General features: G+C 43.0%; 1 protein-coding gene across 1 annotated transcript; it reads right to left on the bottom strand.

The window, feature by feature from the left end:
• Positions 1 to 402: 402 nt before the first annotated feature.
• Positions 403 to 5,135, bottom strand: LOC135697329 (uncharacterized). Its single transcript, XM_065216946.1, has 3 exons — positions 2,299 to 5,135; positions 720 to 2,265; positions 403 to 640 (listed from the first exon to the last, which is right to left on the bottom strand). Exons 1-3 carry the CDS (start codon positions 5,092 to 5,094, stop codon positions 432 to 434), a joined length of 4,551 nt encoding a protein of 1,516 aa, XP_065073018.1. The 5' UTR covers positions 5,095 to 5,135; the 3' UTR covers positions 403 to 431.
• Between the last annotated feature and the right edge of the window lie 8,300 nt (positions 5,136 to 13,435).

Raw genomic sequence — 13,435 nt, 5'->3', positions numbered from 1 at the left:
TAAAGAAATATTTTTGCGCTCACAATGAATGACATCACATCCATATCATCACCACAGAGCTTCCGAAGCTGTGTAAACAACAGGGCAATCAAAATAAACATAAAAAAGAGAAACATTGTGGTCATTTGCCGAACGTAAAAATCAAAAATACCACAGCAGCAGATGCAAAAAATTGTTTAATTGCTCGAACGCCTACTACGATGGTGATCATGCTGATGATGATGATGATGGCATTCTCTACTCTCGATCAAGAAGAAAGTGTGCAGATAGGTTACTAATTTATTTTATTTCCAATTTACTCATATAATAGTCTACCATATCATGATAAATATTAAGCATTTTAGAAAAAATCTCCAAATCCGTGCCAATACGAAAAGGAAAGAAAAATTACCCTAAGTAGGAACTACCCACCGCAAGCCGTCGCGCAGCCCCTACTTTCTAATCATGCCGGCACTCTTGATTCGCTTCCGCATGTGCTTCGGTTGTGCCCGAATCACCGACGTTTCGATCTGAACCGGCATCGTGCGCTGACGGGCGATGAATAGTTTCTGTACGTCCAGTGAGGCATACTGTCTTCCACTGTTGCTCAATGCAGTAGAGGTAGCCTTCATCCCATCGGAGGGTTCCTTCACTGCTTCACCTGAAACGTAAATTTCAAACTCATCAATCACATTGCCCTAATCCCAGCCTACATTCGCATGGAGCAAACTCTTACTAACTTGATTTGGACGAACTGTTGTCTTTGTTCTCTTTTTCGTCCCCGGAGGTGCTGCTCTTCTTGTCCTCCGACAGATCACTCGACGATATCGGACTCTCTTCGGCGAGGGCCAAGTTCGTAGCTGGTTCGCTCGTAGATGATTTCTTCTCACCTGACACGTTGTCCGATTTGCCGGAATCTTCTTCCGGCGTTGAATTTCGTTGCATCGCCACTCCTCGAGTTAACGTCATCCGTCGAGTTGCCGTATCGTATTCGTCAATGTTCAAACTGTACATTGGTCGGCGATGATTCTCCATACGCGCATCTTCGAATGAATTATCACTTTCCTTTGGTCGCTTGTGATCCAGCTTGATCTGGATTACACTGTTGGGGTAATCTTCCAGGCTCTCCGTAGATTGATCCTCCGTGCATGTTTGCATTGTGCTGTGGTAGTCCCTTAGAAATTTCCTCTTGTTGGTTCGAAATCTCCGATAGGAACGTTGAATTGTCGAGGCAGCTTGTGCTTCAGCTTCCTTCAGTAGCTCTTCGCGTTCGATAAACTCATCCAGTGATTGATTAATTGCGTTGTTCCCGAACGAAGCGTACGGTATATTAGAAGAGGTATTCTGCGAACTTCGTTTCAGGAATCCTTTGTTTGCTTGAATTGTTGTCTGCGAAGGTAGCGTAGACTCCGTATCCGTCGATGCAATCGTTTCCAGTGCCGTTTGTACGTTGTTATCATCTATGGTGTTCTCCACCTGTTCTGGGTCATAATAATCTGAATCTGCGACAGATACCGAACTTGCTAAAATTTTGTTCTTGATGCTACCGATGTAATACCCATCGAACTGATCCTCTTCCTCAACGTAATCCGGGTCATATTTCCGCAAATCTACGTAGTTCGTATCCTGCCTAGCAAGGTCCACGCGTTCGGTCATGCACCTGCGAATAAGAGTTTTGCGTGGAGAACTTTCAAGCGTGGCTATGTCATCCCTGGAATGCAACTGGTTCAGTAGTTGTGTATTCCGAGCTCTAGCAGCCATCATCGGGTTGAACACCTCGTTCCCATCGTCTTTGCCATTATCTTCGTTGGCAACCCCATCACCTTCAGCTTGCTCGGCTGCTTCTTCAGTGATGGGGCTGTTCTCTAAAAAATCATCGGTAAAGCTACGCTTGGTCGGTTGCCGACTTACCGGAGGAGGAGGTTCATCCTTCACCACTACATCCGCATCGTCGTCATCGTCATTTTTGCCTGGATCGTCTTGAGCCTTAGCATCGCTTGGATGCTGCTGGTTCTCCAGCTCCGTTTTCTTCAACGAGTAAAACAATGCTTCCGCTGAATCTTTGTTGAACGATGCCAGATCAACCTTCTTGATCTCTTCCAATTCGACGCTTGGTTGTTTGATTGGGAGCATCGAAGTAGATGGAGACACTTGCTTTTGGATGCATGGTTCTTCTACTACCTCTTCCTTGGACTCGTCGACTTCTACAGAATTCTGTTCCGTGGTATTTTTTGTGTCACCTTCTGAGTTGATCGGTTCTACACCTCCTTCCGATTTTTCTGCATTCTTTTCAATGCTCTCACCTTTTTCTACAGAAACTTCTTCAGCACCCACTGCTTCAGAGCTTGGCTTGGCATCGACATCATTCTCAGTAGTTTCCTCGGAGGGAGGAGCTGAAGGTTCAACCGCTTCATTGTCCGCTTGATCATTTCCGTTATTCTTCGGTTCTGCAACTGCCTCATCGTCCTTCTCCATCGAGGCAGGATGTTCCGGTTCAGCGTCTTCTTCATCATCTCCCATTCGGCTACTAAGGGACATCTCACCGGCATCGACGGAACCATCGCGCTCTTGACCACTCGCTGCCTCGGCCGAGGTATCACCTTCCGACTCCTTGGCTGAAGATTCTTTCGATACTGTATTCGACTGATCTACACTTGCGTTCAGCTCAGACTCCGTTTTGTCCAGCGATGGTTCCTTGGATGGTTTTGCTGAACCGCTTGAGTTTGGTTCATCTGCTGGCTCTTCGACGGAACCTATCGGACCACTGGCTTCCGATTGTGGTTCTTCTGTCGATCCTACCTTCTCCGGGGAACCACCAGGGTTTCCTTCTGTTGCAGAAATTTCAACGTTTAAGTCAGACTCCGTTTTGTCCAGCGATGGTTCCTTGGATGCTTTTGCTGAACCGTTTGAGTTTGGGTCATCTGCTGGTCCTTCGACGGAGCCTACCGCTTCCTTCGAATCACTGCCTTCAGATGGTGGTTCTTCCATCGATCCTACCTTCTCCGGTGACCCAGCAGGATTTTCTTCCACTGCAGGCTGATCCTCCGTGGAGGCGGATTTTACTGGTGATGCTTCGCCGCCTGTTGCCTCAGATTTGGGATTTTCTTCCATAGATCCAGCGTTTTCGTCTTTCGGTGGAGATGATGATGGTGGTTCTTCCACGGATTCGGGTTTCACCGGAGGTTTATCCACTGAACCACTGGATACCTGTTCGGTTTCCTCTACCTGTCCGGAAGCTTGCTCTTCATTAATATCTGGATTTTCTACTGATTGGCTTCCTTCAGGCGACTTGTTCTCTTGCTCCTGATTGTTTTCATCTACCAGTGTAACTTCTTCCGTAGCTGGTTCTTCGGTTGATTTTGGTTTTAGTTCCTCTTCAAGTGATCCACTAGTAGCATTTTCAGTTGGATCACCAGGGGACTTATCTTCCGATTCTTCCTTCAAAACAACATCTTCACTATTTGATGGTACGTTGGCGTCAGCCTCGACACTCTCATCATTTGGGGAAACGGTGTCTTTTTCGCCTTCGTTTTCATTCGATTTAGATCCTTCTGACAATTCTTGCGACTTGTCCTGTTCAGTAACTTTATCAACAGAATCAGTTTTTTCGGGTGAGACGTCTTCTGGAGGCTGCTCCTCCTGTTCATCGGTAGATGTTTCGGTCTGTGGTTTTTCAGTCGATGAATTTTCTTCTGCTGGTTCATCGCCTGCTTTCTCATCGGAACCTGCAGGAGGCTCTTCTGCATTATTTACTGACGATTCCTTGGGGGAGTCAATTATGTTCGCATCCTCGATAATCTCTTCTTTCGTTTCATTCTTGCTGGGCTCTTCTTCGGTAGGTTCTTCGACAATAGGCTTCGCTTGCGCATTTTCGGAATCCACCGACATTTCAGCACCTGGTTCTTCACTGGGAACGTCAGGTAGTTCTGGGACCGTTTCTTCAACTCCGAGTGTAGGTTTATCCGCATCGACCGTATCAACACCTTCAGCTTGTACCTCACCAGAATCCTGACGGTCAATAGAAATTTGCTTCGGACTCTCGGATTTCGCTTCGATCGATCCATTAGTTATTGGTTCCTCTTTCTTTTCCAGTGAATCGTCGACTGGTAAATCTACTTCGTCAGAAGTTTCCTTTGATTCTATAGGTGCATCCATATTTTCCTCAGACTGATTCGTTTCTGTCGCTTGTGGAGCATCTTCCACCAATACTTCTGCTTCTCCGACAACCTCTCCAGTAACTTCAGCCGTACTAGGAGTACTTCCGTACTCCTCAGCATTCCCAGGTTTGAGTACATCTTCATCTTCGTCGGGCGGATACGAGTCCACATCTTCACAGTTAGTTGGGCGTTGCGATTCCACTGCCAAATCGGCTTCAACTTGCGTTTCAATCGCTTCACCAGTTTCCCTATCAGCTTCGTCTGATTCTACCACAGCATCTTGTAGCACACTGGACACTGCATTCGCCGCGGCAATCGAATCAACACTCACAGTTTTATTGATCGATCTCGATTCTCTCGGTGTCTGATACTCTTGATGGGCCTGAACTTTCACCATTGCTTGCTCTATCAAGTCCGGAGAGTCTTCCTTGATTGCATCCAGACTGTCCTGTCGAGAACCTTTTCCACTTCCACCCGATTTCTTCTCATCTTCACCATTAGGCACTTCTGGCGATCCAACAGCAGATTCTTGTTTCTCCACTGATTTATTCGAATCTTTGGATCCTTGCCTTCGGACACGTTTCTTTCGGCGACCTCGGGTAGCCGAAGCACTGCCTCCGCTGTCATCATCTCCATCGCCTGCACTAGCCGTTCCACTTCGCAAGGCCATTCCTCCGGCAGAACTAGGAATATCACCAACACTTCCGGCACTGAGGCTACCGCCATCATTGCCACCACCTTTGACACGGCACTTGTCCTTGTAGTCGGTATACACTTTGTACGCGCTGAAATTTGTGTACCCCCTATCCAGCTCACCATCCCTTTCGTGGATTAAATTCTCGAAATACTCCGCCGCGTGGACGTAGATATTTTCCGGATTTTCCTTGATGACACTTTTCGCCAAACCACGCATCAGCTCCGGCAGCCCTTCCGGGACTTGGGGAGTTGTGATGGGCATTTTCCACACTAGAGCCTTTGAACAATGCTCTAAAGAACTTCCACTTTGGTTGGAATCTCGAATCGCAATGATTCAGCGGTGTAAAAATCCAGAACCTTTCCAAGAGTCAAGTTTTCCGCGGTACTGAACTGGTAATGCTATTCCAGATTGGATAATCGATAAAGGAAGAAAACGGGACCAACCCACGAGGGGTTGTTCATTTGCATAGCAACGTTGAAACGAAAGAACCCTACCAGGTTTCGACCTATGGTGCCTCATTAAGTTTCAAGGGTTAGATGGCCGTTGTCTGGGTTACCACCGAGGAACAACACAAACACCCAGAGTGCCATCATCGTCGTCGTTGTTATGGGTTTTCTTATTATTCCGCTGAGCCATGTTTATGCATGAGTTGGAAAAAAACGGTGGTCAAGTGGACAATCATTAGAAAGTGCGACCATCCGCGGTGCGGAGAAAAGGGGGCTGGGAGGTTGCAAAATACCATCACATCTATACACTAATTACGAAGCAGAGGCACATGCCACAGGCCACGAGAGGTCAATGTTTAGTAGGCGCTGCAGCACGCGGTATGCCTGGAATAGTAGGCTCGTGTTTTTCTTGTTGTTGAGAAATTTTCCATTTGGAGGGAGACTGTTCAATGTGAGGACGTTGGAATTTTGGGAAAATTGTAGGGGTTAAATTGTAGTAATAAGAGGAAAGTTAAAGATTCACTACGTGATTTATTGCATTAATTATAATAGAAAAAAATCAATCCATAACTTGTTAAATAGCTAATTACCCTTATTCCTAATTTACGATGCATCGGAAATGGTACACATTTTTTTTTTATTTGAATGGCCTATCGATACGTCGTAAATGGGAATAAGGGTGAATATGTAGTTATAAATATTGGTTGGATATGTACTTGAACAAAAACCATGTTGTGACATTAGGGGTATGATTTACGTAGGTATTTACATTGTTTGAGAACTCAGATTTGACCGAAGCCTGTTCGGGAAAAATGCCGAATTTCGAATACAGACTGAACATAGAAATGTAGAAATAGTTTAAAAAGTCTTGAACTTGAAAAAATTGAGATCCATGGCGAAATTTCCGAGGTTACGGTTCCCGGATTTGAAGTCCGAAGAAATTTTCGGTCAAATTTTGGACAAGGATCAAGATTTTTTGAATTTGATAAATTTTCGAAATTTTAAAGAATTTTGATCAAAATGCAAAATGAGTTTTGAGGAGGATTTCAGATGAAATCTAGGGATAGTTCCAAAAGAATTCTGAGGAAAAATTCAATTGAAATTTACCAGAAGTTCCACGTAATTTTGAGAAGTCTTTCAAAAATAAAATTGAGGACAATTAAAGGTGAATTCCGAGGTAGTTTTGAAGAGACGATTACCTGTGAATTATGGGTATAATTTCAGGGTATTCGAATGCAAGTCTGAAGTAATCTAATAATTAAATTGTGAGGAGAATTCTACGACCAACTGAATTATGTTACGGCTACAATCCTGACACTACCCCAAGGGTTTGGTCACTCCGCACAGTGTACCAAAAATACAGATGGGCACACCTGGGCACTTTCATTGGCACCCATTGTTAGAAATTTTCATGTTATTAAAAGTTACTGGCAACACTGTACTATATCTGCGCCTGCTCTGTGCATGTGTGAAAATGTTAATCATTGTTGTTGACACAATCCAATTTTTGGTTTCATAGCTTCAGCCGTGAATTTTCGGCGCAATTCTGCCATGGATTCCTCCCAGCGCACATATTTTCAAAACATTAGGTAAAATCTGGTCAAAAGTCAAGGAGGGATGAGCGAGGTCAATCTGTGGGTTATACTGGAATTCTTCCGGATGGTACTGGAGTCGCTACTAGAAGACTTCGAGATCGGAGAACCTCCACTCAAGACGATCGAACTGTTCAAGGATCTAGTGCGGAAGGCTTTGGTGTTTCAGAACAGTTTGATCGAAGTTGGGAAGGGGGTGGCATCGTTCCGGAAGGTAATTGAAAAGATGACCATGAAGGGAATGCTACTGGTCATAATGCCGATTCGGCATGTAATTAGTGAGTTGGTTAGTGGGGAGAGCGAGACCCTGAAGGAGGAAGTGAAGGAAACGTTGAAGACGTTGGTAGATCGATTTGTGGCGGGAAGATTCGTGACGGAGCTGAAATCACACCCGAAGGAGGTTAAGTGGAATTGTAAGATGTTGGCAGGTCAGATGTTAGGCTTGAAGGTGAGCTCTTGAAAGACGACGTTGGTTGAAGGATAGGTTTAGCTCTCGGACACGACCCTGGTAATTCAGCGCTTGAAATAGAAGTTTTATATACTTGGCGGAGAAGAAGTTCCGGCGAAGTGTAAAGTGACCGGTGTTTTCCATGGTGCGATGAGAGCAGTTCGGTAAGCATTTCAACATCGCGATGTTTACAATAATCCTCGATCCGAACGCAGCTTTAAGAATTCTATGAGGTACGAATTGATTATGGAATCCGAGCCACACAGAAAGTGGTAAGGGCATCGGTGTCCATACAAAGGCCACCATCTGGCCGTAGTAGTTTTATCAGTGGACGTTTACCATGTTTGATTCCGTAACGCTTCACCACTTCGTTGACATTCAGTTCCATGATTCGTTCCTCATTGTAACTGACATCGATGAATTCGCCTTCGATCATCACTCGGACCATGTTCGGAGGTAGAATCTTCACCCGTGTTTGCTTCCCTACCATCGACAGCGCCCCAGCTTTTACAGGTGTTTTCTGGCCGGCACTGCTTTTCGCCAGAGACATCATACTTCTCTCCATCTGTCCGATCGTTGAACTGTCTGACCGTGTGGAAATATTAAACCCCACATCCACCAGGGCAGTCTGATTCCGGTTGAAACTCCCACTAGAACTCTGGCGATGCATCTTTGACTGAGTCGATGGCTTTCGGTAGAAACCCCTCTCGGAAGCGTTCATCAGAATCTGAAGTGCATCTGGACCATCATACTTCAATCCAGTAGAAGTTATTATCCTGTCGGAAATTGGAAGTGCCTTCCCCGGAGAACGTTGTTGCTCTAAGTTTCAATTTGGTGGCCGAGTCCTTTTCCGAGATAATTTGGGAGCAACGAATCGATGGTCCGACAGTTAGGATCTGAGTTAAGATTCCACTGCTTGTTGTTTTGTTTCTTCAAAACAAAATATGTGAACTGTCAAATTAACCGGGTTGCCAAACATACCATTATACAAACAAAAAATTCAGTCTGATGACAGCTGCGACACACTGAGAAAAAAGGCGGCGCAAATGTGTAGAGCGACCACCCCTTGCACTACCCCTAATGATCAGCTACGTCTGAAAGTATTTTCAATGTTATTGACCGGTGCACAAATTTTTGGATTCTAGCGAAAATTTTAGTTTGACAGATACAATTTGCACACCACCCACTAACACCAGTAGGCATGTGTTGCATTGATAAGTTGGTGTTATGACAGCATGGTTTATATTGCACTGATGCAAAAAATCTTTCACTGTATTGCCAGCGAGACCCCACTTCCTTACTTCTTTTCCCGAAGAATGGCATTTGAAATCACGCACGGAAAGTAATAGCCAACAGCCGTAAAAACCCATCCGGAAGTTTGTCTTGCGAGAAGCCGTTGGTTTGCACATTCTCTTCGTTCCTGTCGTGAAATCCATCTTCAGGTTCTGATCCACTTTCCGCGAGATCGTAATCGATCCTTCTTGAGTAGGCACTCGAACATTCAGCAGTATGTTCCTCATCCGGAAATTGCCTCTCCCCAAACGACTCACACAGGAATTCCACATCATCGAATGAATTGGGCTCGTCAGTCGATGGCTCAAATTCTTCGCTAGGTTCTCTAGCATTCTCCCGGCGCCGTTTTGGACTTCGTTCGGACTGCATTCCGAAAATAGATTTTTTTTTGCTAAACATAAAAAGACGAAATTAAGAACGGCTTAAAAACGAGAGACTTACCAGCGACGGGTATCAATAAAGAAAAATTGGTGAAATCCTCGGTGTTTCTACCCAACAAACAATTTTAGCTGCAGACTAGCTTATACAGGCAAAAATTAGCTGTATAAGCCAATTTTCAGCTGTATAAGCTAATCTGCAGCTAAAATTGTTCGTTGGGTGTTTAAATAATAGAATCTCAATGGTGGCTACGGTTACTTTTCCCACACACAGAAATCAAAACAAAGACGCGAAAAGTTGCCGTCGAGGCAGCTGTCAAACTGCAATGTCATATATAACAGGATTAGACATCCCTTTCACTCTGCCACTGTTCTTATGTAACCACGTTTTTGACGTCATAGTCGTCGTTACATAAGAACAGCGGCATGATGAAAGTGATGACAAATTCTCATTGCCGGACTTGTTCTTTATGTCATTCGTTAAACTGCATGGTAAGAGTATGTGTGAGGTGTGCAAATATTCACTGTGCAAAAATGTTTTGCACAGCTGTCTAATGAGGTGCAAAATGCGCAATAATCAATCAGTCATTCAATCAAAGAGAATTCTGTGGAGAGCTCCAAGCTACCAAGCTACCGATAAAAATTCCAAAGGAATCTAATTCTGAATATCACCTTTTGTATTCCGATCGAAACGGATTTCCCATACAAATAAAATTGTATGGGAAATCCGTTTCGAACGGAATAGAGAATAGGGGTGTATAGCTCAAAAAAAAGTGCGGAATTTCAAGCTAGTTTAAAAATAATCTCACGAGAATTCCTAATCTAATACAAACACAGCCAGTACGAGAAAGCATCCTAGAAAATGATTAAGTTAGATAACGCCTAATTATTTGTCTTGTCAATATTGATGTTTTCAGCATATCTGAATTATGAGACAAACATTAAAAAGGCCTACTGCGTTGTATTTGCCGCTGAGATGATTCTTAGAAATGCTTCGAGGTCAAATAAAACTATTTAAACAACGAAGCATTTCTTGGGTAGAAGGAAGCGTGGACAGTTATATGAATTTGATTACCATAATATTGGTATAAATATAATATTAAACATAACAATGGAACGATTTCACCATGTCTCCTATGTTATCCATTATCCCATCCTGACGATCGCAAACAAACACAGAACATCATCTGAATCTCCATCATAAACAAAGTGACCGATTTTTTTCTCTCCCACAGGAGAAAATACTAAACTTCCCACGGAACTGACAACAGCGGAAAACCGAAACACAGCTCCAAACTTGAATAAAAGTAAGGATACGATTTATCCAACATTTTTCATTACGTCCGGTTTTTGTACGGAGTAGTCCCGGGTAGTCATTGTTGTGATGATCTGCTTAATTAGCGGGGCACCTAATTCGATAAATGTTTTTCTCACACAACTCGCAGAACAATTATCACAATCTGCATTGGCATGGCTAATGGGTGTGCTTAGGATGCCTGACCCCCATCACAATTTATGCAGGCCGACCTAGATTTTTTTTTTGGATTCTAATATCGACAATATAAATTATATAAATCTTCAAAAAACAATGGGGCCCCCTTAGCTACGCCAATGCTAACCTGTCTATACGGGGAACGCAGCGTAGATTGATGTGTTTCCCACTTCACAGTAAGGTAGATAGTTCCTGAAGAAAGGCTAAAGCTATAGAGCAATTTCAGACCAAATAGCAAAACAAACTAATTTTTGACTCAACCTACTCTGATTAGCATGAAACTTAGCCTAATTGTTCTCTAAAGGCAACGAACCGGCAATGCCGGAATTCAGCCTAATTTTTCAAAATGGCGTATTCGATATATTTCAATTAATCATAGCACGAAAACTCCTCATCTAATCGAAATGACGTCTGAGATAAAATTGTAGAAAACTGGTTTGTCTTAAAAAAAAAACCCACACTGAAAAAAAAATGCACACAAAAAACGAAAAAAAAAAACTGTTGAGAACTACAATAACATAAAATATTACACTTTTAAGATTTTTAAACTTATGTTTATTTGAAAGCTTATGTGTGCTTATGTACACTTAGAAAATAATACCGAAGTCGGTTTAATTTCAATCGAGTTTTTATCTGCTAAATTCTCGGTAGTCTGTTTGGGAGAGACTTAGAAAATTTTCAACCGTCAATTTTTGCTCCGTTTTTTCTAGACTTTTGTGTAGTTGTAATTAGTGTTCCTTCAACTATTTGCCACCCCAGAGTTCTTAAACCACTGATCATCTCGGAACCTAGCACCATTGGTTATTCTTTGTGGCTCTTTGTGTTCCTTACAAGTGGGTCAGATTCTCCGATTAGCAGCCTGAATCCATTCAGCCACAATTGTGCTTTCATCATCTGACTAATCAACTGATTGGCCATACAGGATTTTTGGTTCGCTTGTCCGATACTAAGAATAGGAAAACCTATTTTCGAACCCAGTCAACCAGCCGTTGAGTATGGAGATCACTGTAACAAGACATCGTTCATGGATCAATTTGGTGAGTCCGTTGCAATTTATTCTGGTGCTAATAATTGGCAGGATCCAATATTGGACAGTTTGATGTTTATAAAGTACTATCAGTTAAAACTGTGTTTTTGAGATTTGTCTATATATATTCTTTGGTGCTTCCTACATCGGTTGCAGGACAGTGTTACCGATTTATATTGGATAATCGAATAAATACCATAAACGAACTGTATCTCGGATAGGTAAACCATCCCACATAGGGTTTGGATGATACCCCGAACACGTCGTTAAGCTCTCTTTTATGGTTATTTTTATTAGGGAAATGATAAGACAATCTTATTCAAATGTCGTAATAATACCTCTGACCAAGGAAGAATGATTTATATAGTTTTCATAAAAGTTGACGATACAAATACTAATGAGGAAAGGAATTCCGCATTTCCTTTTCCCAAGTCCTTTTTCTCTCCTTCCCTTCCCTTCTTCTCTTTTCAGAAAGCGAGTAATGGCGCTATAACCATATGCCATATAGGGCTAGGACAAGAGTTAGTGCTCAGGTCCCAACCGCTAGAAGAAAATGGTAGCGAGCAAGGGCGCTATAACCTAGGCGAATACAGCATTCCCTCCGTATAGGTTACGTCCGCACACCGCTCTCTGTTGTCCTTCGACTGAGGTCGGCTGGATCGATTGAGGGATGGCAGTGGGTTGGCGGTGCCGTCCACGCTTGTACGGAGGGAGGACTGTACGCTCGAACACAAGGGGTAAATACCTGTGTTCCATCCCAGGAGATCGGACAACCAAGGAGTGTACATTAACTTTCTTAGCTCTGTCACTCCCAACGATTTATATAGCCTATTTTCAAATCCAGCATACGGAGCGGTTGGTACGGTATGTCCCCGCTCTTTGATTACCTGTGGATTAAATGTTAACCACTGTCTATACTTATTAAGTAGACATGGTAAACATTCACTTCCACAAAAATTAACTTAACGCTACACAGTAGGCCTGGCCGCTTTATTGTTTGTTTCACATCCTTGATGTGCAGCAGGCATTAATAATGACAAGAAAAATGATAGATGTATCATTTTCCAGGATTCTTTCAAGTACTGGCTGTGTATGTGTAGACTAGACTAGACTAGACTAAATTCTCGGTAGTCTGTTTGGTTCAAGAAGGAACAACCGAGGTTTCGTTAAATTTTCTTTTCCCACAATCTGTCAAGCAGGAATAATCTCTTAGACCCCTTGCAGGTATTTTATTATAATTTGCTCCATAATACTCTTGAAAATCATCTGCAGAACACTTTTAGAAGTCAGTCTGCAGTGCTCTTCAAATTATTAATAATTTATGCAGTGTTACCTCCGAATTCCCATAAGATTTCTCCGGAAAATTCACTTGGAGTTCTCCTCAGCAGTCTATTTGTAATCGCCAGAAATTCCTAAAGAACTTTTAGAGGTATTCCTTTCAAAGTTTTCCCTTGAACTCTCCTTTGAATTCTCTAAAAAAAATTTCAACGAAACATCATTAAAATTATTGAATTTTCTTCGGAATCATCCTCCGAATTCCAGTGTTCACTTGGCTGTCGACAGAAGCAAACCATTATCAATGTGTGTCACGCGATCGTCTGTTTACTCGGCAGCAACAATTGTGTTTGGTCTCCTCATTGTTCTCCATCAGCAGTTCTTTTAGTCGATGCGTCGTCGAGTTTGGAAAGCAACCGTTTCGTGATGAATGTGTGAGTGCTGACCACGTTTTGCTGCAATGAAAGCGCTCTGACCTCCGTTGTCGAATCTGCCATACAATGAAACCACTGGAAGCGGCTCCCGTTTTGGTGGAGGAGGCTTATTCGATAGCGGAAGATAAATGTTTATTGTGTTGTACCTTTTGACTATAGTTTTAAGATGTATTGTTTAGTGAACAAGAATCCTCGGCTCTGTAAAGTTAATTCGGTTA

Source organism: Ochlerotatus camptorhynchus, unplaced genomic scaffold, assembly GCF_037179485.1.
Source record: "Ochlerotatus camptorhynchus isolate MF236.1 unplaced genomic scaffold, CSIRO-AGI_Acam_v1.1 ptg000070l, whole genome shotgun sequence".
NCBI classification, from domain to species: Eukaryota; Metazoa; Arthropoda; class Insecta; order Diptera; family Culicidae; genus Ochlerotatus; species Ochlerotatus camptorhynchus.
This window is presented reverse-complemented; position numbering and strand designations above follow the sequence as displayed.